At 43.7% G+C, this 27,049-nt stretch overlaps 1 protein-coding gene across 3 annotated transcripts; it reads right to left on the bottom strand.

Moving 5' to 3' along the window:
- Positions 1 to 339: 339 nt before the first annotated feature.
- Positions 340 to 26,918, bottom strand: SNX18 (sorting nexin 18). 3 transcript variants are annotated; one of them, XM_032851469.1, is made up of 3 exons: positions 25,133 to 26,918; positions 5,778 to 5,826; positions 735 to 878 (listed from the first exon to the last, which is right to left on the bottom strand). In XM_032851469.1, the coding sequence occupies exons 1-3, from the start codon at positions 26,751 to 26,753 to the stop codon at positions 851 to 853; spliced, it is 1,698 nt and encodes a 565-aa protein (XP_032707360.1). In that variant the 5' UTR covers positions 26,754 to 26,918; the 3' UTR covers positions 735 to 850. The 3 variants fall into 3 exon arrangements, with proteins under 3 accessions (XP_032707359.1, XP_032707360.1, XP_032707361.1); XM_032851468.1 differs by lacking the exon at positions 5,778 to 5,826 and having other exon boundaries at positions 340 to 878; positions 25,133 to 26,914; XM_032851470.1 differs by lacking the exons at positions 735 to 878; positions 5,778 to 5,826 and adding an exon at positions 8,413 to 8,445.
- Positions 26,919 to 27,049: the final 131 nt, after the last annotated feature.

The following is a 27,049-nucleotide window of genomic DNA, read 5'->3' as shown; positions in this document are numbered from 1 at the left end:
AGCTGATCCGCCCACCCCGCCCCCAGCGCCAATATGAGGTTACCAACAGGTCTGTTGTTATGTGCACTGGCCTTTCACTCTTTCGATCAAAAAAGTTGTGGTTAGCTTAAAAAAAAAAAGGGGGGGAAGGGGGTAGAGAAATGAAAAACCAAGAGTTTAAAGGCACAAAGTCGCATAGCTGCTCTAGTTGGAGTTTGTAAACAGAGAATAGGTTGAATTTAGGTAATCCCAATCTATGAGAGTAAAAAGGCATCCAACAGCAGGCTTCCATCCAGCCAGCTGCTTTGAGACCCTTCATGGGTTTTGAGGTCTACAAAGTATGCACTAAAATACCCATACTTCAAAAAGCAATAAGGCAAATAGTATAATCATTATTCCAAAAGTTACAATGGTAGTGTAGGCATACATAGTATAATTTAGTTACAATGTGTGGTACTGTTTCTATTATATAACCATATTAACTGTTTCTTTCCTACATAATTATATATTCAGCCGAGCTTCAGTTGAACACAAAACCATCCTTGTACCACCACTGACAGTTGGCAACAGCCTTTGATAGCAGTTTTTATTCTGCTGTAGAAATATCCTTGAACTGAAAAGAGTCCACAACCCAATGTCCAGTCATTAAACACTATCATATTTGTGAAGAGCTTCTTCCAACTTCTGTGTCACTTTTTGGAAAAATATTATTTGCTGTTGTAAGAAATGCTGCATCTGTGATTTAAAGTCTCTTACTCGGATTTGATGGAAGTGGTGAATTTCAGCCAAAGTGGCAAAGGAAATAGTGTTACAGCGATCTTGAATGCCATCGGCCTTTTGCAGCTCCATCTTCCCTTCTTCCACGTGCCGCCTACTCTCCTTTACTTTGGTAAGAGCTCCTGTAGTTAAAAAAAAATTAATTAAGTATATGTACGTATGTATCCCAATGGCACAGCTACACAGCAAACAGACTCTCGAGCATTATAAATACTTGCCCAAGCTATTTAAGGCCCTCTGGAACTTAAAGGGATGACCATTATTAAAAAACTCAGGAATCTGATAGGGTTTCTGAAAACCCCTCCACTGCTGTGATTTCACTACTCTAAACCAGCACTTGCCAAGTGACCAAATATCTACAGTGTATTTCATCTCCTCCGAGTAGAGAGACTATATGGAACAGATCATAAACTGCAGCAAGGAGCTGTCTCTAAACATACAAAACAAGAAACTGGATTTTTACTTAAGAGAAAGGGTGTGACACCTGTAACAAGAAAGTTATCTATAAACACATTACCCCAGAGAAGGTAAAAATCTACTTCCTGAGAAAGTCTCCCGGAAGAATTCTTACAGAAATTTCTAGAATAAGACTCTGATAACATGTTAGTGCCAGCTTTCTGTTTTAGTAATCAGGCCATGTCAGGGAGGGGCCTTAGAAATGATGGCAGTCTGCAGTGGGAGGCCACCCTCAGTGGAGTTGGCCAATGTAGGGGCAATTCCATGTTCCACCAGGAGACCCACACCGGAGCACTGAGGCCCTTGTGAAGGAAGAATTTACCACCTTTCCTTGAGAGGCTTAAGGATCAAGGAGCTTTGAGTTTGCTTTAGTGATAACCTGGGAATGAAGCCAGCGGGGCCATAGCCTCTTGTCAAGTAATGTCACCAGAGGGTGTGTGCAAGCACAGTCACTCTGGCAGGTGCCACAGGAGGGCGGATTGCCCCCAAAAGCATCATTACATGAAGACACAGAGAGCTAAAGATGTTTAGTTGTAGGAAACAAAGGATCTTCACAGGTTCTTGGAAATGTATGATGATGAAGCTCAAATCACTTGAACATAGCCAGTTCAAGAATTCCGATCTTCCAACTCCATCCAGCACTTACTCTAATAACCCATGAACAAAGGGGAGAGAGAAACGTCCCAGACACATGGCTGGGCAGTCTTCAACATGGTGATACCAAGGGGGACAAAAGAAGGGAAGCTGTTTAGGAGGAGGTGCGAAAGCAGAGGAATTCTAGTTAGAAATGTTTAGTTTTAGCCAATGGGGAAATACACAAAGGGAAAAGCCCTATTCTAAATTTCTTCACATCCCCTAAATAATACAGAGTTAGACCTAACATTACATAAAACCCTCAGGGGGTAAACAGCGTGCTTGTTTTTGGGAGGCGTTTTTTGGCATAGCTCAAAAACCTAAGAAATTAAAGGTATTATACATACATTTACAGATATGTATGTACATTTTCATTTCTTTGTTCTGAATGAGGTCTTTAAGTGAGAAGCAGTAGAGACTTCCACCTCACCCCACAGCAGAGATGCGGGGTCTCCTCTGTAGAGAGAAATCATTTGCATTAACATGGCTTCAAGAAGACCCCTGAGCAATCCCGTCAGGACGCCATCCCTCTGGAAGTGGACACTTGACACACATCTGCCACTGCCGGCAGGACTAGCGAAGTCACAAAATCTGCCTGCTTGTCATTTATACTAAAGAGAAAGAACTCTCCTCCCAAAAACAGAAAAGAAATAAATTTTTATAGCAAATTTATCTTTCTTATACTTGTTTAAGTCTTACAATTTATATACAAAAATTAAAATCAAAAGGACCAGGAAAGCATATGAAACAGAAATAAAGGAAAAATTTTTCAAAAAGATGACTGAGAATACGCAATTATGAAATACATGTTTAAATTGGCAAAAAGAAAGACAGACAGAATGAGAGGAAACGGGAAGTTAAGAGACTCAGGTGATTTGACTGTTTTATCATGATTCCATTCCCAGGTGCCCGAGCGCACTGGGACAACAGTGAGGACACGCAGTGTCCCACCCTGCACGTCCATGATGTGTCTCTGCGGCATGCTGCATGGATTATTCGTTTCAGCTTCTACAGCCTGGAGAATAGAGTCCTGCAGACAGGGCTTCTGAGGCCTGACCGGGAGCTTGGTGAACGTCAACAAAGTTGCAGCTCGTCCAACTCTAAATGAGATCACCAAATTCTTAGAAGCGACCCACTAATATATGGAATTACAGATGTGCTGCTCTAAAAACCAACCTAACAGTGATTAAGTCTCAAGTTCTCACAATTTATCACACAGGCATACATTTTTAAAACTCTTGGACACAACGGCAAGCATTAAATCTCTCTGAGGCCTAAGGACCTTTGGCATTTAACACCTGTTAAGTTTTTTAAGTGTACATCCCAAAGCAGTCAATGGGAATTTAAGACGCATTTCCCCCCCAAGTATGAATTTACAAGTAACACAAATGTTGCTACCTTCAAAGTACCCAAAAGGCTCAGCTCTGGGGCAAGGATCTGAATTCGTTCAACAAACATTTATGGAAGATCTGATGTGTATAGAGCATATTGTTACAAGGAGATTCAAATATTTCAGCATTCAAGACCTCACTCCTCCCCCGACCCCGTTCCTTCTTAAGGAAGCCACTTGGCAAAGCACACAGAGGACAGGCACACAATCAGGACATGAAGTGAAACAGAACCAGAAAGTACATAATTCTGCATGGAAGTTAAATGGATCTTTCTCCGAGATAATAAGTAAAACTGTATCACAAGAGAAAATGCTCAGAGGACCTACTACATGCCAGACACTGGGCTAAGGACAAGGTTGGGAGTGGGAAGTGAGCAGGGAACAGGCATATATAAAAAGTAAATAGTAGCTTCCAAAAATAGTAATAATATATGCTAGACATGATGCTAAAATGTATATGGAACCACAAAAGACCCTGAATAGCCAAAGCAATCTTGAAAAAGAAGAACAAAGCTAGAAGTATCACAATTCCAGATTTCAAGATATACTAATACAAAGCTGTATTAATCAAAACAGTATGGTATTGGCACAAAAATAGACACATAGGTCAGTGGAACAGAATAGAGTCTAGATATAAACTCAAATTTTTATGGTCCATTATTACAAAGGAGGCAAGAATTTATAATGGGAAGAAAACAACAAACAGTGCTGGGAAAACGGGACAGCTATATGCAAAACAATGAAACTGGACCATTTTTATATACCATGAACAAAAATAAACCCAAAATGGATTAAAGACCTAAATGTGAGAAGTGAAACCATAAAATTCCTAGAAGAGAACACAGGCAGTAATTTCTTTGACATCAGTGGTAGACACTTTTTCTAGACATGTCTTCTCTGGCAAGGGAAACAAAAGCAAAATTAAACTATTGGCACTACAGCATAATAAGAAGTTTTGCACAGCAAAGGAAACTATCAACAAAAAGCCCACCTACCGAATCGGATATCTGCAAATGATACTTCTGATAAGAAGTTTTAATATCTAAAATATATAAAGGACTTCTACAACACCAAAAAAACAAAATAATCCAATTAAAAAATGAGCAGAGGACCTGGACAGACATTTTCCCAAAGACAATATACAGAAGGCCAACAGATACATGAAAAGATGTTCAACATCACACATCATAAGAGGAAATGTAAATTAAAACTGAAATGAAATGAAATATCATTTTATATCTGTCAGAATGACTAAAATAAAAAAAAAACACAAGAAATATCAAGTATTGGCGAGGATGTGGAGAAAAAGGAACTCTCATACACTGTTTGTTAGGAATGCAAAATGGTGTAGCTACTGTACAAAACAGTATGGAGATTCCTAAAAAAATTAAAAACAGAATTACCACACGATCCAGTAATTCCACTGTTGGGTATTTGCCCAAAGAAAATGAAAACACTAATTTGAAAAGATATATGCACCCTTATGTTTACTGCAGCATTACTTCCAATGGCCAAGATGTGGAAGCAACCTGAAAGTCCTTGACAGAATGGACTAAAAAGATGTGTGTACACACACACACACACACACTTAGCCATAAAAATTAAATCTTGCCGTTTGCAACAACATGGATGGAGCAAGAAGGTATAATGCTAAGTAAAATAAGTGAGCCAGAGAGGCACAAATACCATATGCTCTCACTCGTATGTGGAATTTAAGAAACAAAGGGAAAAAAGAAACAAACAAAACAGACTCTTAAATACAGAGAACAAACTGGTGGTTGCAAATTTGTTGGGGAGGTGAATGGGGCATGGGTAACACAGAGCAGTAAATAATGTACAGTATTGTTGAATCATTATACTGTACAGTTGACACTAATGTAACACTGTATGTAAATTATACTTGTGCGTGCGTGTGTGTGTGTGTGTGTATAGGCACTTTTCATATGCTATCACTGTCACTAACCCTACTGCAATTTTACAACAGACATTATTTTTACAAGAAAACTGGGAAAGCTACTCAACCTCTTTGAGTATCAAATTGGCCAGGTAACCAGATCAGATGTGGAGATGGAATGTGAATGCATTACTGACTTCAAAGCAAACACTATTTGGAAATATTTAGAAAAGAAACTGAAGTCTGAATGGGCAAAAAAGCCAGGCGGGCCTAGGTGAGCAGGGTGCTGAGGGATAAAAGCTGGGCAGCTGAGAATCAGCTAGGTCTTCCCCATGGGCCTCCCCACATGCCCCATACTTGTGGCTGAGGCTCCGGCAGCAGCCTTCTCACCTTCCTCATCAAGTCCCTGGCTTCTATTTTGATACACAACTCAGAAGGCCTTGGGGGAACTATATAGGTTTTGAAAATTTCCCTCTAGAATCTTATTAATCTCACTGAATTCACTAACTGTGCCTTCTGTAAAGTAATTTAATATTTATAAGATGTCTGATTTTCTTGTCTTTGTAACAACACGTAGGTGCCACAAAACAAAACACTGAAAAAGCAGCACGTACTTCACGATTTTGAAAAATATGAGCCCAAACGTACATAGAAGGGAAGGGGTGTCTTTCTCTGACTTGTCCTCTCTGCTTAGATCCTATTGAAAGATTATTTAAGTTAAGAACTACAACCAAAAATAGTAACACACAATCACTTTAGGGATACAGAGGCTGATAGAGTTGGACATCCCAGCAAAAAAAATTACTTTATTTGCAAACAAGGAAGGACAGAACAAACCATTAAGGAGAGTAAGGACCCAAAGGCCAATTCCACTTGGAATTTTGGTTTAACCCACTTATTGCAATTCAAATCCATTAGCATAATATATCAGGATTACGGCAGCAGAGGAGATGTAAGAGATTTTTTTTTTTTAAGAGACATAGTTCCTGTTTTGGGAGCTCAAATTATTTTTTAGGGTGACTTCCCTGCCGGAAACAATTAAGGACCTATACAAAACAGCATACGAATGTACTGAACAGCACACTTCAAAGGTATAAACTCTGGTAGAATAGTGAGTGCCATGTATAAGGAGTTGTGAGATTGTACCATGAATTAAGAGCAAATTTTGAAACAAATTTCTTTTTAACTGAAATGTAGCTGAACTGATTTACTCCAGATCTGCTTTCAGAAAAAAAGATGATTAACAACAAAACAAGCTGATGGCAAAATACTTTTCAAAAAAAAAATCATTAGGAGGGGGCACCTGGGTAGCTCAGTGGGTTAAGCCTCTGCCTTCGGCTCAGGTCATGATCCCAGGGTCCTGGGTTAGAGCCCTGCATCGGGTTCTCTGCTCAGCAGAGAGCCTGCTACCCCCCTCTCCCTCTGCCTGCCTCTCTGCCAGCCTGTGATCACTCTCTCTCTGTTAAATTAATAAAATCTTAAAAAAAAAAAAAATCATTAAGAGTTCCTCAATATATCCTGAATTGAAGTGACAGTGGCCCGGGTCCCTCTAGGAGCATATAGTTGGTGGTTGTTAAAGTTCAGGATGACAGCAACATCCTAAGCCAATTAAAAAATACATGTTATACAAAAATAACATGTTATAAAAAAAATATTTTGCAAAGTTTTTTTTTTTTAATATTATTTCCTTTAAGAAAAAGGCCATTTTGGCTTTAAATATTCATCTCACAACCCTCCAGCTAGTTTTTCCGTTTACCTTTTAACACCTGGGAAGACTTTAGTGTGATTTAACACATGGGAAGAGTTTAGTGTGATTTCTTTCTTTCAAGAAAGATAAAGTCCAATTATTCAGTAGGCTACTTATAGAAGGTAACTAACTGACTAGTTGACTGCTTAGGAGGAAACGGAAAAGTGACAGCTTTGAAAAGCTCAAGCTGTCCATCTGAACAAATTGCAAGGGTGCTTCAGCTCTTGGGGTGTGACAAACAGAACTACTTTCTGGGGTTCCCCAGAAGCTTCTCTCTACCCTCCCTCCGCCCATTGTGCTTCTAAACCCTGCATTCTGTCAAGATGACCATGGAAACAGATTTCTCCCACAAAAATGGTATTATCAACACTGGTGGGATGTAAATGACATAGTATTATTAGAACTAGAATTTGGGTTTTGTCATAGGCGGCTGTGTTCCCACAGTTCATGTGGCAATTCTCAAAGTGGGAATTATCTGCATGTGTTTCTACATGTCACACACTCATATTTAAGAAAGGCAGAGAGAGACAGATTTTCAATCAGGTTTAGCCTCTAAGGAGTGAGAGGCTGGAGAGAAAAAAATAACGGGACAGAGTTCGATCAGTACACACTTGCTACTTTCAGGATGGCTTTAAAAATTAACGTGTAGCTGCCTGAGAAACAAGAGCAGAGGTCTGGAACCAGCCGCAGAGCTGGAACAAGGCATTACAGCATCATCTAAGCATTCTCTCAGCTGCACTGTTTCTTACCAAACCCAAGAGAAGTGTAAATAAAAGTCAAAAACGTTGCCCAGAATCTAAAGAACAAAGGGAACACACATTTTTATCATGGAATAAATACAAAAACAGGCAAAAGTTTTCTAAATCCATACTTTTTAAGTGGCTGATTTAGGAGGACTCTGCCTCCTGCCGGCCCCTCCCTTCAGAAACACCGTCCTGCCACATGGCCTTCAAAATAGAAAAAGGAAATGAAAGAACACAGCAGAGAAATGACTCCCGAAAGCTGAAGGTCCAGAGTGGTCACTGCTGGATTAAACAAGAGCTCCCGCAATACTCACGGGTAGGACAATTTAAAATCGGTGTGATGAGAGAGAAAAACATTTTAGAATGGGACTATAAGTGTACAACTATGAAAGTGTTTCTTGGACTAATGGGCAGACATTGGGTAGTGCGCATCTGGAATGATACATGAACTAAGATTTTATTATGAAAAGAAAACATTGGCAAGGATTGAACTCTGAGATTAAATAAGAAGGGGCTGACAACAGTGCAGCATGAATACATTCTTCTTCATAAAATAAATAGCCGAGAGAATGGTAACATTTCTGGTTTAGAGGAAGAGAAACCTGTAAGAAGGTAATACATCAAACAGTGCAGCCTCCCCAAGTTATGCAACTGAAAATACATTCTTCTATTTGAAGTACAGGAAAAAGTAGGATTGATGGGGAGGCAATATATTTCAACCATTCCCCATGACTGTGCTCCCCAACAGGCAACAGGAGCCCAGCCCAGGACCCCAGGGCCCCAGGCTGAGTCCAGCACACTTCAGTTGCTTTTCTACCTCAGGGATCTGCAGAAGGAGGCAGAAAGGAACAAAAAGGCTTATGGGTTAAGAATGAACTTTCGGTTGGGCACTTAATTTATTAAATAAGCTGGGTGAATTATTAGAGTCACTGCACAAAACAGAAAGTTCACTGAGGAACTAATAACCCTAAGACTTTATTCCAAAAGGAGCAGCAGGAACCCAAGGACTTTCTTCTCCTCACTCCAGCCCTGACAAGACACCCACTGGAAAAATCAGTGGGGCTGATTCTGAGGTGACAAGGAGAGAGCGTGGCTGCCATTCGAAGTACCACAGCGACTTCGAGACAAAGAGCTCCCCATCCCACCTGCCAGCCAGTCCTGCCACTTTCCATTTAATACTCCCTGAAGGGCCTCTGCTCCACTCTGTTGAACACTCTGTTGAAGAGGGCCCCTTCTTTTCCACAGTGGGAGCCATAACATGAAAACTAAACCAGTATTTTCACTTTGCTTTAGGACCTGTTATTAACAATCTCCTGGATGTCTTCAGCCTTGTTCAAGTTGACTCTGCACATGCAAAATTCCTTCCTAACAGGTTCATTTTTATACTTACTGACACTGTCCAGCAACGAAAGGTACTCTGCCCAACTGCCTCATCACTACCCCAAGCTCCACAGAACTCATATCTTAAATCCAAACCCACCCCCCCCCCCATTTTCTTTGGATCTTTCCAATGGCAGCCATCTTACACAGTTTTAAAGCAGGCTCAGGGTGCAAAGAGCCAGGCACGAAATAACTATGTACTGGTTCATAATCCACATATGCTCAGTCTGAGGGATAATTATGCACGCTTCCAAAGAATGCAAAGTAATTACAACTAAGGAATTTAATCGCATAACAGGGTTCATTCCTATTACAACTTTAAAGGATTCAAATTCATTTTATAGAATAATTATGATCCAGGAAGCCAGTACATTTTCAAAAGCATCCTATTTTTTACATAGCATTAAATTACCTCCATCAGTAAAAATGTCACGTAGTCAGTTAGCATGTATCAAGAGCCCACGGCCCACTGAACTAGGTGCACCAGCAAACGCAGTCAGTCACACTATACCGTATCATCTCCTTCTGATTTACAGACAGAATCACTCTCCTGGACACTTCTGACCCAGCAAAATGGGACAGGGTAATAAAACCTCTCAAATGCTGTGCTGCTTCAGGCATTTTAACCAGGGAGAGCCTTCAACTCAGTTGAAGTTGTGTGGCCCCTTTCAGCTTCCTTCTTTATGTCCCTCTCTTCTACTCCCCCCACCATCCCGGCCCTACCCCGGCTGGGGCTTGCTGGCTGCTCCAACTGCTTCCACCTCCAGCCATGGCCAGTGTCGGCACCTGAACTTTGCCTTCCTTCCTTCAACCAAATCTCTTATGCTCAGTAGGTTTTGTCCCTCCTAGACCAATTATACAAAAGGCCTAGTCACTAAGCAACAGGGATCCAAAGGCTACATTTTCTCCCTTTAAAAAAAAAAAGAAGAAGAAGGAAAAAAAACCCAGCATTTTATTTAATTTTGAAATCATGAATGTGGCAAAAACATTAACTAGACTTTGTCTTCCCAGGGCCTTGTCCTAGAAAACCCGAAGCCATGATGTAAGGGACAGAACAGGAGGTGGGCTGAAAGGCAACAGAGCTGAGTAGAAGTTGCCCAAGAATGGACTAGGCCTGTTTTTCTTCATTCCCTCCTACACAGAAAATGCTGAAAGAAAATGCTAATTTGGTCAATGTGACCAATTTGCTCCTATCCCCTCATCACTGGTCCCCACACCCTCTGGTCCTGCTAACTCCCCATTAACCTCTGCCCCTCCCCTTTCCTTCCTCCCTTTTGGTCTCCACCCACCCACTGGTTGATTACTCTTTCCCCTCTCCGCTCCAATATTTACTTTTCTATATTTTTTGAGTAAAACATCTCAAAAAAACAAAGGCCAACATCCATTTCACAGAGACAGGCAGAATGGCTGTCCATCCAGGCAAAACAGTCATACATGAATCACACACACTGTGTAAGCCAGTGCTCTGCACTTTCGTGTCTCATTTCCTTCTCTTTAACCTCAAAAGGAAAGCAATTACCACTCCCATTTTCGGAGGCAGAAAGTAAAGTTGAGGGATGGTAAATCACTTTACTGAAGACGTCCTGTGGCATGGGAACCAGGTCTACCTAGCTTCCAACTCAGGTAGTTGGCTCCCTTGTCCTTGGCCCAACTGAAGCTGCCCCATCCATCATGTCCACGCCCCTCAGAGGAGCCCCAAGGCTACACACCCATGACAGGCTCCTCCGAAGCCTCATCTTGGGTATAAGCAACCCAAGATCCACCTCCCTCCAGGCTCTCAAATCTCTGTTCCTGCATCAAGTCATACCCCGGGGGCTCCGGTTTGGACCTTATTAATAAACTCTGGGGGTGCCAATAGGAATACTGAACTCCAGTGAAAGCAATTTTTTGAAGGGACTACAGGTCACTAAAGTCAAGAATTATCAAAATTCAAAGGTAAAATTAATGTAAAATTTACTTTCAATTCATAAATAAACAGGAAAGAGAACTTTTGAGTAATTTTAAAAAGGAGGGAAGAGGGTCAGATACAAGGATAATAAACTGGAAAAAGAAAAAAAGATATTGGTTGCTGGATGATATAAAAGTTAATCATTTAAAGAACTCTGGCCTTGGGGCGCCTGGGTGGCTCAGTGGGTTAAGCCTCTGACTTCAGCTCAGGTCATCATCTCAGGGTCCTAGAATGGAGCCCGCATTGGGCTCTCTGCTCAGTAGGGAGCCTGTCTTCCTCCTCTCTCTGCCTGCCTCTCTGCCTACTTGTGATCTCTCTCTCTCTGTGTCAAATAAATTTTAAAAACTTAAAAAAAAAAAAAAAAAAAAAAAAGAACTCAGGCCTTTAAGCTTGGTTGGGTCCGGAAGACAGACTAAGTGGTACTATGCTCCTGGTAAAAGCCTCCTTCCGTCCTGAGGAAGCTGCCCTTTCACCTCCAGTCAGCAATCACCAGATGTCTAAGGGCAAGAATGACAGTATAAACGAAAGCCACTCACTTGAGTGTATCACATGGTATACCGTTCGATTACTTTTACTCACCATGCACATGCATGCCCACACTGCACCTTATTCCAAAAATGAGGGAAACTGCATGATTCTATCTCTTGTGGCTTATTTGGTAGAATAGGCTGTTCTTTGCAAGGAAATTTTATATAAAGTTTCTTGTGTTTTGGCTTATACTGAATATTAAATATGTATTAAAGTTACTAGGGTGATGCAGTCAAGAGGACTCTGTAAACACAGTATGTTTTTACTTCAGAAGAGCCTGGATACAAAGGTGAAAATGTTTATTTGCCTATGGCCATGCAAATATAAAGACTTTAAAATTTGAGAACAGGAAAAGAAAAGGATGTATCATTTCTTTTCTTAAAGATTTTATACCCATAGAATCCTAATAAAATGAGGTAGAAAGGATATCCTTGAAAACCATATACAAAAAATACTTTTTAAACTTTTTAAAACAACCAAATTTGTAAAATGAAGTCCACATAATGGTTTAGATTCAAAGGACACACTTGATGTGGCTCATAATCCCTAATTTCCTAATTCTCCTTAATTTCTCCATTCTTCTGTTAGCTGACAGCCGTGAGTGGATACTGGTCCCAGTCGAGCAGAGTTAGGGATGTTGGCCAGCTGCCAGCACTTTGGGTTCAGACAACCTCTGACATACAACAAAGCCTATCTGAACCAAAGAGAAGAGTGAACTTTGGAAACTGCCTTTAAGTTTCTTTTTTTTCTAGGAAGATAAAGGAAGACCCGTGCTAAAACATCTAACGAAGTGGCTGAACAGAGAGGCTGCTCTACCCAGGGCTGGAGAGGGAGGTGGCCCCAGCTCCGCTGGGAAAGCAGGGAGCCATAAGCCACCCCCCCACCCCAGGCCAGGTCCTGGATGGTATGAGTGCTTTTGAGAGCGCCACAGTCAACACTGCTCTTAGGAAAGTATTTTCAAAAACTAGATCTCTGGCTTTCAAGTATTTTTCCCTAACAAGGTCTAGTTTTTAACTTTAGAATTGTAATTGTAAAGCTGGGTATTATAAACTACCACTTAAGCTGTGGGGGGAGCCCCATAGCATTTGTTATCATCCTTGTGGCACCAGCTGTGGCCACTATGACTGTGTGAAAGGTGAAATGAGACAGGGTCACTTCTGTCAAGGGGTTTTAAGCCACGAAGAAGCTGGGCGATCTGTATGTCCTCATGTCCTCACTGCGTGGGGCCAAGAACTTGTGAACTGGGCCAAGAGACCAGTGTCCCAAAGATTCAGCCCAAACACCTGCAGCTTGCCACAGTGAGACTTTGCAGGGTGACAGTCTTAGAAACCAATTATATTCAGCCCAGCCTTTAGTTTTCTGCCACCAACACCAATCGAAATTCTTTGTATGCAACGTATATAAGCATTCCCTTTTGATTAAAAATCCCTTTATTTTGTTCCCTCAGAGGCACTAGTTGGGCTTCTGCCCAAATCTGTGTTCATGGAACTGTACTCATGAGACCCCCAAATAAATGCTTTTGATTTCAGCTCAGCCTCTTTCTTCAGTTGACAACTAGTACTTCACAGCACTTTACTATCACTAAGCTCTGGGGACAATTCCGAAATCAGCTGCTTCAAATTTAAGAACGCCTCTGACCCTGGGGTTTTCCTGCTTCTTCACACAGGTAGGGACCAGGTTTCCAGGGGTGATGAGTCTTCACTCCAGCTGTATCTGGGCTTCCCCGAACTAGACCATAAATATATCATTTTTTAAAAAGACTTGAAACACATGTCATAAAACAAAAAAACTTACAGAGGACCCATGCTGACACCCACTTTTATTTAAAGTTGTCTCACTGCGGACAGTAAGTAGCTTTTGTGCTTTTCACAAATGTCAATATAACTACATACAATAAAGGCCCCGAAAATAGGATTTCTAAGACTCTCTTCAGCCCTGTTCTGTATCTTTCCTTGTAATTCTGCTCCTCTTCTTAACCTGCCTATTTCTCTTCCTGGCATCATTACTTTCTGTCACCAAATTTAATACCTGGAAGGGAACTCTAGACTCCTCAGGAGAGCCACTCCTCACCAAGTCTGGACACTCTACTTGGCAGGTATCTCAAGTTTACCTGCTTACTTTCCAAAGCAACCCTTCTGCCTGGATGACCTGGTCTACTCCAGTGGCCCTCTCATCTCCACACTCAGCCAACAGGAAGAAGCTTCCAGAAGCCCTAGCCCTGGGGCCAGGCTGCACATGGGGACACCTCCAGGAGCCCGCAGTTAAGTTTCTGTGGCTCACCTCCCCTCTGCAAAATGGGGATAATGAGAATATTTACCTCAAACTCTCCTATGAGGCTTAAATGGATATGATGAATATAAACAGGGAGCATCATGCCTGGCACATGCTAAGCCCTCAAAATACGTATTTTTATCATGATTCAGATGTCACTCTTCAGTTTCATACCTTTAATGGCTGTTGCTGTCCATAGAATAAAAAATTTTCTAGCAGTCATGCTGATTGTAACATAAAGAATATTGGGTTTAAATCAAGGCAAGAAATGAACTCAAATTCTGGCTCTTATTAGCCATGCAATCCTGAAATGCACTTAACTTCCGGGAGCCTCAGTTTTCAAGGTATCACATGGGGAGAATACCCCTTTGGGGAAGTTAATAGCTGTACTGGGCTGAGTAGTATCCCCCCCCATTCACATCTACCTACAGCCTGTGACTGTGACCTTAGCTGGAAATAGTCTTTGCACATATAATTGGTTTAGGTGAGGTCATACACAGGCCAAGAACAGCAAGGATGGCAGGCAACCCCCAGAGGCTGGAAGAGGCATGGGAGGATCTCCCTAGAAGCTTTATATGGAGTGTGGCTGTGCTAACACCTTCATTTCGAACTTCTAGCTTCCAGAACAATAAGAAAATAAATTTGTTTTTTAAGCCACCCAGCTTGTGGCAATTTGTTATAGCAGCCCCAAGAACCCAATACAATAGCTAATACTTAATGAAACTGGTTACACAGTGAAACTGGTGGGAACTCCATGCCCCTTGGGTGTAGGGGGCACGTCTTCATGCCCGCTCCTAAATGGAATCAGACACAGTGTATGTAGCTGCCCACAACACTGCTACTCACAGTAAGGACTCCAAAGTGGTAGCAGTGGCTATTGCTACTCATTCTCTGGCTCCCAAAACTGCCTGACCTCCAAGTCAAGGGTAAACAAACATCTTCCTTAGGGGTAAGTTAGTAAATATTTGAAGTTTTGCACGTCAAGGCAAAATTGAGGCTTTTATACCCAGTGAAAATGGAATAATTCAGAAAGGTAAAAGCCAGTCTTAGCTCAAGTGCTGTCAACAGGCACACGGGTGGGTTTGGCCTGCAGACCCCTGCTCTATCTCCCAGTATCTCTGTTGGGAGCTCCAGTCTCTCGTCTGCTGGTCATCTTATTCTTCTCCCAGTTCCTTACCTCACTCCTGTAGGCAAATACCCCTTCCAGCTCCCCTCCCCAACCCCACAGACACGGTCTCAGTTTAGGATTTCATGTCTTGCCTGAATCACTGCAAGAGCCTCCAATCTCACCTCACCCTGAGCCTCCCTTTACACCTGTCACCAGGACCTGTCCATCTAAAGTATAGGCCTGAGTGTGTCAGGACCCTGTTTGATCTTCCATGCTGCTCCCCTCCATCCCCTCCAGCAGCTGCTGCAAACCCAGGGCCACAACAAAATCCCACGGGAGCTCATCCAAGATCACCAATATACAGGCCACATGCCCCCAACATTCTGATTAAGAGGGTGGGGCCCAATTTACAGCTGTAACCACTCCAGAGCTGAATCTGAGAGGCAGCCAGGATTTCATCCCTGATTTTTATACATGATCCATTCTGCCTGCTAGGCAAACTTCCAGTTTTTTGGGGGTTGTTTGTTTTCAAAAACGCTCTCAGAGTAAGACTGGGAGAAGCCACCCCTGAACTCTCCCCTCTCCCCATAGCTGATGACACCCACCATGGCACATGCCCATGACTGCATATGTCATACTGTATGGTGACCAAGCTACTCACTTGTCAGCCGGGCTCGGTGACCTGAGCACTGTAGGAATGTATCAGCTATTACATGCTCATTCTAAAGCATTTCCAAGATCAAGAATGCACTTTCTGTTTTCCTCTGAGAAGTCAAACTATGACCATCTTTCAAAGGCAAAAAAACAAATACTACCCACCCAAGCCCCTAACACAGTTGACAATGACTCTTTATCCTCTGGACGCCCATGCACTCTTACCACAGGCACTAAGTTAACTCGACCTCTTATCTCCCAATTCTCTGTACAGACATCCTACTTCCGTTATAGAACTGACCCTTCCGTGAGGGCAGGCACCCACTGCTCAACACCTAAGCTCAGGGCTTTGTGTATCCAAGTCATTCAAGAAGGTGAAACGTACTCTCTCTACATCTTGTGCTTGGAATTAAGCAAAAGGGACTCCAATAATGAAAGCTTACCAAAGAGGAAAACAGTTTATATATGCAAGTTTAAGCATCAAGAATCAATATAAAGTGAAATCATGAGGTATGTAAAATTAATTTTTCTGGCATATAAAATAAAGCATTTTTAAACTTTCTCCCTTCTCTCCAATAAGTTTTGGAAATTTACTTCAAAGATATGTAAGTTTAAGACTTTTAAATCACTTTCACATTAATTAATGACTTCACCTATAAAATATATCCAGATCCTATCTTTGTTTCCTACATTCTTTTATAAACTCCAGTATCTATCATCACATGAATAGAAAAACACATTCTCTAATAGAAAACATCTATTTCAAAATCAAAAAGTACTTATTGAGTGGCTGCTTTTCTCATTTAACAGGCATGCCTTAAGCATTTACTATGCACATACAAAATAGTGGAGCTACATACCAGAGGAACATAAAAACATGACCCCACACACTACCCACTAACCGAACGACGTATACTGTTTGGCACACCAGTGAGCATTCTACCAGCCATGACTACTTGAAGGACTGGGCTCCAAGTAGAAAACTCTGAGAAGGAAACTTATCTAAGGCTTAACTGTCTGTGTATGTTTGGGGGGGGGGGGCGCTGTCAACAGAAGGTAGGAGCCCATCAATCTAAAAGGATGGAACTCAAGTCCTGATTCCCATCCCTACCTCTCTTCCACTCACAGCCTTCCTCATTTCAGTGAATGGAAACTCCATTCATACTGTTGGTCAAGCCAAAAACTGCAGAGTTTAAAAAAACAACAACAACAAAACTGCAAAGTTCCCCTTGATGATTTGTCTTTCTCTCACATGCCCCATCAGATCCCTTAGGAAAACCTGATGATTCCACCTTTATTATTTATTTATTTTTTTTATTTTTATTCATTTGACAGAGAGAGAGAGAGAGAGAGAGAGATCACAAGTAGGCAGAGAGGCAGGCAGAGAGAGAGGGAAGCAGGCTCATCGCCGAGCAAAGAGCCCGATGCGGGGCTCGATCCCAGGACCCTGAGATCATGACCTGAGCCGAAGGCAGAGGCTTAACCTACTGAGCCACCCAGGTGCCCCTCCACCTTTAAAATATATGCAGACTGGGATCCCTCCTCGCCATCTCCACTGTCTCCACTCTAGTCTGCTTCTTCTATCTCTCACCTGGATTATTAGGGTAGTTTCCTACTGGCTCTCTGCTGCTACTCTTGACACCCTACCTCCTCTCCATTCTATTGTCAACACAGCAACTGTATTAAGTTTGCTAAAAGGTCCAGGTGGATGTCATTCCTTGGCTCAAAAGCCTGTCATGGCTCCCACCTCTCTAGGGCTTTTACTCTCTGTCCTGACAATCACCTACAAAACCCTACTAATTGGACCTTCCAAGACCTTATCTCCTACCCAGATCCTCTTAGCTCCAATCACCTGGCATTCTACTACCTAGCAGAACACACCCACCTTAGTGCCTCTGCTCTAGCTGTATTCTCTGCCTGAAAGACTCTCCCCCCAGACATCTGTTTGGCTAACTCCCTCACCCCTTCCACGTTTCCACTTAAATCTCTCCTTCTTAATGAGACCTATGTTGATCATCCTTCTTCATACTTCATTCTGCCTCCCCATGCCCTCTTGCCCTGCTTCACATTTACGCTTTCCCCTACCACATACGTGATAATGTACTATGTTTGTTTTTCCTGGTGTCTCCGCCCTGCTCACACGTAAGCTCCACAAGGGTGGTGATCTTTGTTTTGTCCATCGATGCAACCTGAGCATCTTTAACAGTGCCCAATTTGAATAAAATCAGATTTATCTCTCAGAGGATCCTCTGAAAAAATCTAATGATCTTGGCTCTCCTCCCTAACTGCTGTCTCCCTATCTGCCAAGTAATACAAAGAATTTCTTCATCAGCAAAGTCCAATTACAGTGAGAGATTAAAAAAAATTCTAAGAAAAGGACAAGTGAAGTAACACTTGTTCATAGTAATGTTTAATCAAGCTACAAATACAAGATTATCAATACAAGACTGTTTCTATTTTTGGAGAGGAGATAGTATTTAGAATTCGAAGTGAAGTACATCTTGTAGGAGGGAAAGCCCATCGCAATTTCTCTCTCTGGTGGCGCTACTAATGATAGCCCTCCTTTGTGTCAGAGAGAGATGTCCAGCTGTCCACCACATCTCAGCTTCCAAACACCTGAGCTCTGACCAGCAGGAAGGTGGCCAGATAGTCCCCACTTTTACACTCATAGCTCCTGGTAGGGTAAGCCCTCAACGCATGTTTGTTGATCTAAAACAAAAGTTCACGAATGTTCTTTCACATCAAATTGTCAGTTGCCGATATCAACTGATAAAGGATGTTCATGCTCCCATATTACAAAAATCACATAAACAGATAGAATGCTATTGAAACCAGCATGAACCAAGGTCTAAATGTTCATCGTATACTGTCCAAAGTATTTTATTTTCAATGTATGGATGTTGCTGGTTTTTTTAAAAAGTCAATCAACAAATGATACTTAGGAGATCATGAATCTCATATTTACAGATGAGGGAACTGAAGCTCAGAAAAGTCAAAGTGATTAATGCCAACGATACAGGTAATTTACAGGAAGGGAACAGCTAGCGGACAGGAGACAATTTACACAATCCCTTAACGTGGAAACACACAGTGACTCTAAATAACTCTGGCATTTCTGTTATCATCCTTCTGGTGTGCAGTACATGCTAGCCATGTTAGAATACAATATTTAACCACTATACCAATGACTTATTGGGTTTTGATACTTTTGCCTGCAATTCTGGTGGTAAAAGGCTACCAGGATGGAAGATAAGATTACTGGAATTGTCTTTTAAAGAAGAGTTCTTCCGATTTTAAAAATATCTTTCTACTTTTCAAAATCAAGCATTTAGTGAGTAACTACTGAGAACCAGGACATTTAATCCTCAGTGTGACCTTATGAGGAAGCATGCCCACTTTACCAACAAGAAAACGGAGACTTACCGTGGTTAAAGTAACTTGTCCAAAGCTCCTCTCACAACCACACACTGGTCCCCAGATTCCACAGCGGCCCACAGGGAGGAGACTCTGAACATGAGGCTCTTGGTTTAACATGAATCACCTTTGTTTGTGGAGCTAAGCTCCCCTGTCAGAGTCAGGCCAGCACCATCTCTTCTGCGTAGCCTTGGGAGGGCTCTCAGCAAGCTGGCACATGGCTTCTCTGCCACCACTCAAAGACTCAGTGAGGATCACAGTCTTGCCTATCCCCCCTCCACATGTGAATCTAGCTTGTGCTCTGTAAGTGAAAGGTGACAGATGGGACAGGTCCTCTGAGTACAGTCTCTCCAAACAAGATCTAAGCACTACTATGCCATTTTATTTGAGATAATCATTTAGTTTGTGGTATCACAGTTCCATAAATAGATGGTGAATTAAATCAAACTTCATATTAAACTCTGATTTTAAAATACTCTGAAACAATAAAGCAATAAAATTTTAGTCAGCCTGAAGAAAAAGAATTTAATTTAAAGGAATTGTCATGTTTATCAGGGAACTGACACCTTCTCACAGAACTTCTTCATTCTTTAGGTTCTGCCTTCCTGTTTGAAAATCTCAAAATGGGGTTGCCTGGGTGGCTCAGTGGGTTAAAGCTTCTGCCTTCAGCTCAGGTCATGATCCCAGGGTCCTGGGATGGAGCCCTGCATTGGGCTCTCTGCTCAGCAGGGAACCTGCTTCCCCCTCCAACCCCTCTCTGCCTGTCTCTCTGCCTACTTGTGATCTCTGTCTGTCAAATAAATAAATAAAATCTTTAAAAAAAGAAAATCTTAAGATGACCAGACAGGAACCTGTGGGACGACATTTCCCGACAAAGGGGAGCTTTAACTGAGCCCAAGAGTTACCTGAGGAATATAAGTGGGAGCACAGGTACCTGCCTCTTTTTGATTCTGCTGTGATCAGCCTAACAGGCTAAGATTCCTCAGTGTGATTTCAAGAAGAATTCATGGCTCAAAAAAGAAGTCTGAGAAACCAATGACGGTGATTATGAGCAGTATCCCCACCTAGCTTCATGACCAAGACTGTCTGTGGCTGGTCACACTGACGTTTTAACCAAAGAACTCAGTCATCTCTTTCAAAAGCCCCAAAGGTAACCTCATTTTCATTAAGAAAATACAGATAGGGACAAAGGTTACAGCTAGAACTGAGGTCTCCTTTAAAAATAGCTGGAGGTTGGGATGCCTGGGTGGCTCAGTCCGTTAAGCCGCTGCCTTCGGCTCAGGTCATGATCCCACAGTGTTGGGATCCAGTCCCACATCGGGCTGCTTGCTCGGCGGGGAGTCTGCTTCTCCCTCTGCCCCTCCCCCTACTTGTGCTCTCCCTCGTGCATGTGCGCACACTCTTCTCTCTGACAAATGGATAAAGAAAATCTTTAAAAAAAAAAAAAAAAAACAGATCGAGATAGAAGTATGGGAGAGGAGAAACGGGTTCAATTAAGGCGGAGCTAAAACAAAACAAAACAAAACAAAAAAATGAATGACCTCAATTGCTAGCCCAGAAGTTTCAAAATAAGGCCGAGTTTGTAAACAGCCCGCTTATTAGACCTTTTCTCTGTATTCCTGGCACCACCCTCCCAGGTCTATTTTTAGTCACAGAAGAATGGGGAGCAGACAGGGAAGGGCTAACTGTGGCCCAGCCCTACCTTGGGTGCCCTGCCAGGACTCTAGCTATCCTTAATTAACGTCTGAGGGACATAAGACGGACCCTACACGTGGTGAAAGAAGCACAATGGTGAAACTCTACCCCAAAGAACGGACAGGCCCACAACTGGTGTACCATGCCTGATGTCCCCGGGCTGTGTTTTGTTGAAAAGAAGGCTCCATCTGGAACATTTAGAGAGGGCAATGTGGAAACCCAGCATATTTAATTTAGGAGTACAGAAAACAGGACTGCCTGTTTGTTTACCTAGTTTTGCCACCCTGCTTCACAGACTCACACTACATTTTATCAACAAATCACTTTCACATGACCTATAAATTTTCTCAGGAATAAAGAAGTTTCCTTTTAAGGGACTCCCTTCTGCTATCTAGTCCACGTTCCTAAATAAAGATAAAACTAACATTTCTCATTACCCCACATTTAAAGTCTTTCCCTTTCACGATATTCCCCAGGAGAAAAGCCTAAAGCTTTTGAAACACAACTCACTGCCATCCAGATTAAGCTTTCTTAAATATTAGAGATTAATCATATCTTTGGAACAAAACTGAATAACCTAAGAAACTGATAGTGAAATCAATTCTATGTACTACCCCAATCTGGCCAACATCAGCATTCTAAAGGCATACTACAGGCAGGGATGATAAACAGGAGGAGATAAAATGCTACCATTTCAAAAAAAAAAGAAAATCAGACCACAGGGTTACAAAGCTTGGCAGTGACAGACATGTGACTAGTCAGGAATCAATGAACTATCTGTGAACAAAGAATTTAAGGGACTCCTGTTAAGACAGAGGAAAGTATGAATAAAATTCAAACAGCTTCTGAATTCCCATCTACTATACTTCAGACTATAGCAAACTGCCTTCTTCCTACGCTCAATTCCATTAACCAAAATAGGTCTGTTTATCTAAGACTCCATGAGGTGATGAAAAAATAAAAATCCTAGCATTCTCTTTCAGCTAAAGAAACCATATGGCTTTCTTTGCTTCTGCAGAACGTACTTACACTAAAACCATTATTAAGTTTAAGCAATGGTTTTAGTACTGAGTATAGTCAGAAAAAAGCCAGTCGACCACATTTAAGGGTACATGTGTTCTGGAGCTGGTTCCTCACCAGACTCAGACGACCTTTCTGAAACCAGCGGTATTTTCTGAATAAATGATGAAGGCAGGATGCAAAGTAGATTAACACCCTCACACCGCAGAAATATTAGTCACTGGGTGAATGCCTGGGACATTCTGTAGAAAGGGGTCTGGCAGGGCCTGCTTCCCCTCCCAGTTTTTATTACTTAAGCCCATGTAGAAAGGAGGCGATGCCATGAGATGACCAAGTGAAAAGAAAACTATCTGGAGAGTATGTGCAAAGATTGTCAACTGCTGGAGAAATCTGACAGGACTGACAGTTGAACTACAGCAGGACCTTCAGCAGTGATGAAATGGACTCTTCTGCATCTGTTGTCCAACGTGGTAGCCACTAGCTACAAAGCACATGAAATACAGCTAATGTGATTAAGGAACTGAATTACATTATTTTATTTTAATTAACTTACATTCAAGTGGTCAGATGTGGCTCACAGACCCAGCATCGAAGAGCACAGGTTTAGAACACTGGAAACGCTGACCACAGCAATCTCCCAGATAAGAAAAAAGCTCAGAGGAGACTAATGTTCCTATCCTTTCCCCCGGGAATTAAGGGGAAAAAAACTTAATTAGCTCCCCTTCTTAACTGTGTTAGTCATTAAAAAGCACTATCTAATCATTTCTGTCTCATCTGAATGTGGACCTAACATATGGTAGAACACATAAAATGCAGAAGTACTGAAACTGCTTTTTCTCTTCCTGTAAACAATGAGAACTTAAGAGCTGAAATAATTATTTTGAATCTTCTCCCTAAATTGAAATGTAAACTTTGAACCAAATACTTACACAAAAGATAGCTTAAGCTTCTTATAGAATTTTTTTATCATTTTTTTCATTTTGCTTTCCTCTCAAAAGTCATGGTAAAAATCTTTCGTATGATTACACTTTGAGACCTTAGAGGAAAAAAACAACCTGTCAACAAAATCCCCAAGTGCTCAGACAAAAAAAAGATTCATTCCAATAGCAACTGTGTAGTTAAGTCGGGGTGGGAGGGGGAAGCTGCTCTTTACAACCACAAGTTCTGAATACTCAGAACATGTTCAAAAAGCTTTAGCTTAACTTATGAGATCTGTTCCATCTGTAGTCCTAAAAATCGCCAACACTAGCATCCTTGATAATAACTGGTTGCAGGCAAATCCTTTCAGCCTTATGCATTGCACACTATAGGTTTAAAATGGCAAGTACATTCTAAAGACATGTCACCTAGGGACACACACTCCCTGTACATTATACACTAAGGCTACAGCAGAAAAAACTATACTTAACATTAACTGATTTTCTTTTTGAACTTCCTAAAGATTTTGTTTAGTGCCCCTGAATCTGTTTAAACAACATAAAATGATACAGGCTTTAATGAAGTTTTTCAAATCCAAAGAAACAGAAAACAATTTTAGTTTTAGGATTTAAAAATAATAATAATAAGCAAACTACACAGTTTAATAAACTACAAAATCTACTGCTTAAACTCAAAATCGACCTTAGAACAAACACCATACCTTTTCTAATCAATAGTTCCAAAAGCAGGACACTTGACAAGGCTGTGTGTGGTCTAAGTGACAGTGAAGTCAGTGAATGAACAGAAGCAGCCCAGTAGCAGCCAGTCACCTGTGTCTGCCTGCAGATGTCTGTACCTGTCTCCACCCTTTCAACTATTTACCAACTATTTGCATAAACTCACAAAATATGTAAAAAGGCAGCATGGGCCCAGGTTGATACAACACAATGGTATTTAAATATAAGGTCTTGTATTAAAGGCTCAAAGAGTCAGTCCCACCCACCGGCACCAGCCAAAAAAGTCAAGGAGTCACAGCAATTTACACACAAAACGGCATGAGGAATGCAGCTGCAGCTTCAGTACCCTTGCTCAAACATCGAATTCCATCTCAGACTGCATTTACAAAATGTAAATTGCCAAGAAAGTTACTACTTTCTACCAAAATTAGTACCGCAGATGCTTCAGGATGCTGCATTGTAGCAGGGCCAACAACACACTCAAGGCTTTGGAAGGACCCCCACCCCCCCCCACCCCTTGGTAATACCAGTCCAACATCTGGAAGTGGGAGAAGAAGAGCAGAGAGAAAGGAAGCAAAACTGCTGTCTCCAAAAGTGGAAAGGGCTAATGTGTGGATGAGGAATAGACTTACTTTGTGTGGTTCCAGCGAAGAGAAAGACAAACAAGAGAGGCAAATTTTAGTTCAGTGCAAGGAAGAGTGTATCAAAGATCAGGACTGTTCATAATTGGACTGGCCCACCTAGAAAGGCAGTGAGCACCTCCTTACTGAAGGCCAACTTTGGATCAAAAACCTCTTTGTGATCCAAAGAGGTTTCCACCATCACAGGAAGTTAGACTAGGTAACTCCCTCCCTCCTCCCACACCCACACTGAACAGGACATTCACAGGCCAAGACCACCTCCCTAACTCCAACTCCTCCCAGTTCTCTCATTCCAGGCTTTACTGCTCTAATTCATTTTCAAAGAGAAAAAAAAAAATCTCCAAATTTTAGCGCTTTAACAGAAGTTAGAGACACTAACAACTACTAATGAAACAAGCTCTGACAGTTGGGCAGCTCACTCACTGGAATACAGAAGCACCGCCCTCAGACATATTCACATTCTGTGCATTCTTTGTAGTTTCCCACATCATTTTCCTAAATAATACTCTTTGAATTTAGTTAACAGACTCCAAACTCAAAATGACTGAACTTAAAGGGATTAATTTTCTTCAAACTTCCTGCAGTGAGAGTGAACCACTCACCTCATTCTACAATGGCTGCAAGCAAGAAGCCTACACAGGACATTTTTAAACTACCCCGGCTAGAACCTCAGAGAAGTGATTCTAATTTCTCCATCAAGCCAGGGACTGAGAGGTGTGGAAGGCAGAAATAGGACTTACCTTACCTTGCAGATATCCGACCTTTATTTGCAGATATCCATCCTTCCCCATTATTTCCGTGCTTCCTGAAACCCATCACTAAGTCACCCCACAGTGTTCAAATGGATGCCTAACAGGGTTTGGGTCCTCTTCTAATTCTACCCTAGGCACAAGATTACAGATCCCAGAAGCTCGTTACCCAACTATTCAAACTCTAAAATGATAGCACCGTCATAAGAAGTACTCTCAGAACTTTCTCTGAAGAGTAACCCACTCCCTGTCTGGAAATACTTTAAGGAGGCGGCTACCTGCCCACAATCCCTCACACACTCAGAAAAAGAGGCCAGCTGTCCACATCCCTGTTTGATTTCCAACCTGTAGGACAACAGTCTGAAAGAGATGAGGGTATCTCTGTCCAAAGCATCCCTTTCAGCCTCAACAACATATTCCAGACCATCTGCTCTAACGGCCAGGCTTTACCTTTCTGAACGTGAATGATGTCGGGGAAGTTGGCCAGATGCCCCTGATACAGCGCTAACAGGTCCATGACTGGGTCCAGGTCCTGCCTGGGCTGCTCGGCAAAGAGCTCGCCGATGGCGTCGTAGGCATCTCCGGTGAAGGCGATGGCCTGGTTCAGGCCGGCAGAGAAAGCCTGCTGGTCCAGCTCAAAGGCCTGGCTGAGGCCGCGGAAGGACTGGCCCACCTTCTGATACTCCTTCTTGAAGCCTGTCACCTGCTTGCGCGCGAACTCGTTGGCTGTGTGGTTGAGCTGCAGCGCGCTGTCGTCCATCTTCTTGGTGAAGCACTTGAAGCCGTCAATCTTGCTCTCCACCTCCTGCAGGTCGAGGGCGGCGGCGGGGGGCGTGCTCAGAGTCAGGAAGAAGTTGGCGCCCACCATCTCGTCTTTCTCGGCCTTCCGCTTGCCCTGTTTCCAGGCCTTCTCGTCCGTGCTGCTGGGACAGGTCAGAAAGTGCTGGAAAACGTCGCACTGCGCCAGCACCGGGTGGCTGGCCATGTGGTTCATCCACCAGATCAGGCCCTTCCTGCGCTTGGAAATGAAGTCCTCCTCGAAGCGGCCGGTAGCCTGCTTCTCGGGCAGATGCGGCACCGAGATGACGGGGAACTTCTCGGCCAGGCGCGCGTACAGCCAGTCGAAGTGCTTGTAGCGCCGGTGTACCGGCACCTGCGTGTGCGTGGGGACCAGTTTGTAGGAAATGTAGCTCTTCATGCCCTTGAACTTGGTCTGTTTGGTGGGATCATCGATGGTGCACTGGAATGGGTAAGGGTTCTCCTGCCATTCGGGACCATAGGGCCCCAGCACCACACACAGCTTGTCCCCATCCTTCACGAAGCCAGACGCTTCGCCCAGCACGAAGGCCTCGCCGCCTGACTTGACGAAAGTGGAGAAGCGGTTGAGGTTGCGGCTTACAGTGGCCGAGCTCTTGGCCCCCGACGGATGGTGCTGCGGGGGCGCCGAGCCGCCACGGGACCCCAGTGACAGGTCGGAGCGCGTGGACAGACGGTAGCGGCTGGCCGCCCCGCCCGCGGACGATGAGCCGTCGAGGTCCGGGTACGCGCCACTGCCCAGCGCGCCCGGCTCGTCGGCCACCGTGGAGCTGTCGTCCCACTCGTCGTCCCAGTCATCGTCGCTGCCCTGGCTGGCCTGGTAGCCACCGCCGTAGAGCTGCTGAGGCGACGGCTGCAGGGCGCCCCCGCCGTACGGGTAGCCCGCGGCCGGCGGCTGGAAGGTGCTCGGCGGCGGCGCCTGCTGCGGTTGCAGCAGCGGCTGGAAGGCGTCGGGCGGCGGCTTGAAGGAGGCGGGCGGCGCGGCGGGCAGGGGATCGAAGCCGCCAGGCGGGACGTTGGCGTAGCGAGCCGGGGCTCCCGGGCCGCCGTCGCCCGCCGGGCCAGGCTCCGGGGCGCGGATCACCTGCACGTACGAGGCTGGGAAGAGGCCACGGTCGCCGCGGCTGTTGACCCCCTCGAGCCAGCCCTCGATGTCCTGTTCGCTGCACAGGCTCAGCACCTCGTGCTCCCGCAGCGAGATCTCACCCGGGTTCTCCGACCTAAAGTCGTACAGCGCCCGGGCGCGCAGCGCCATCGTCCCGGGGCCCCGGCGGGCGACCCCCGACTCCCTACGCCGCGAGCCCGGGGCCCGCCCGAGGGGTCCGCGGTGTCGCCCGCGCCCCGGCGCGCGGAACGGAGCCCAAAAGACAGCGCGCAGCCCCGCGCCCCGGCCCGCCGGTCGCGCCCTCCGCGCCGCTCAGCTCGCAGCGCCGACTGCCTAGCTGGGCCGCCACCGCCGCCGCCGGCTGGGGGCGGGGCCCGCGGCCTCCCACGTACCCAGCTGCGCTAATCCACCGCCGAGAGCCGCGCGCCAGGCGAGAGCAAGCGATG

The sequence above is a fragment of the Lontra canadensis genome, unplaced genomic scaffold (assembly GCF_010015895.1).
Source record: "Lontra canadensis isolate GAN:19392208 unplaced genomic scaffold, GSC_riverotter_1.0 scaffold5, whole genome shotgun sequence".
In the NCBI taxonomy this organism is placed as follows: Eukaryota; Metazoa; Chordata; class Mammalia; order Carnivora; family Mustelidae; genus Lontra; species Lontra canadensis.
This window is presented reverse-complemented; position numbering and strand designations above follow the sequence as displayed.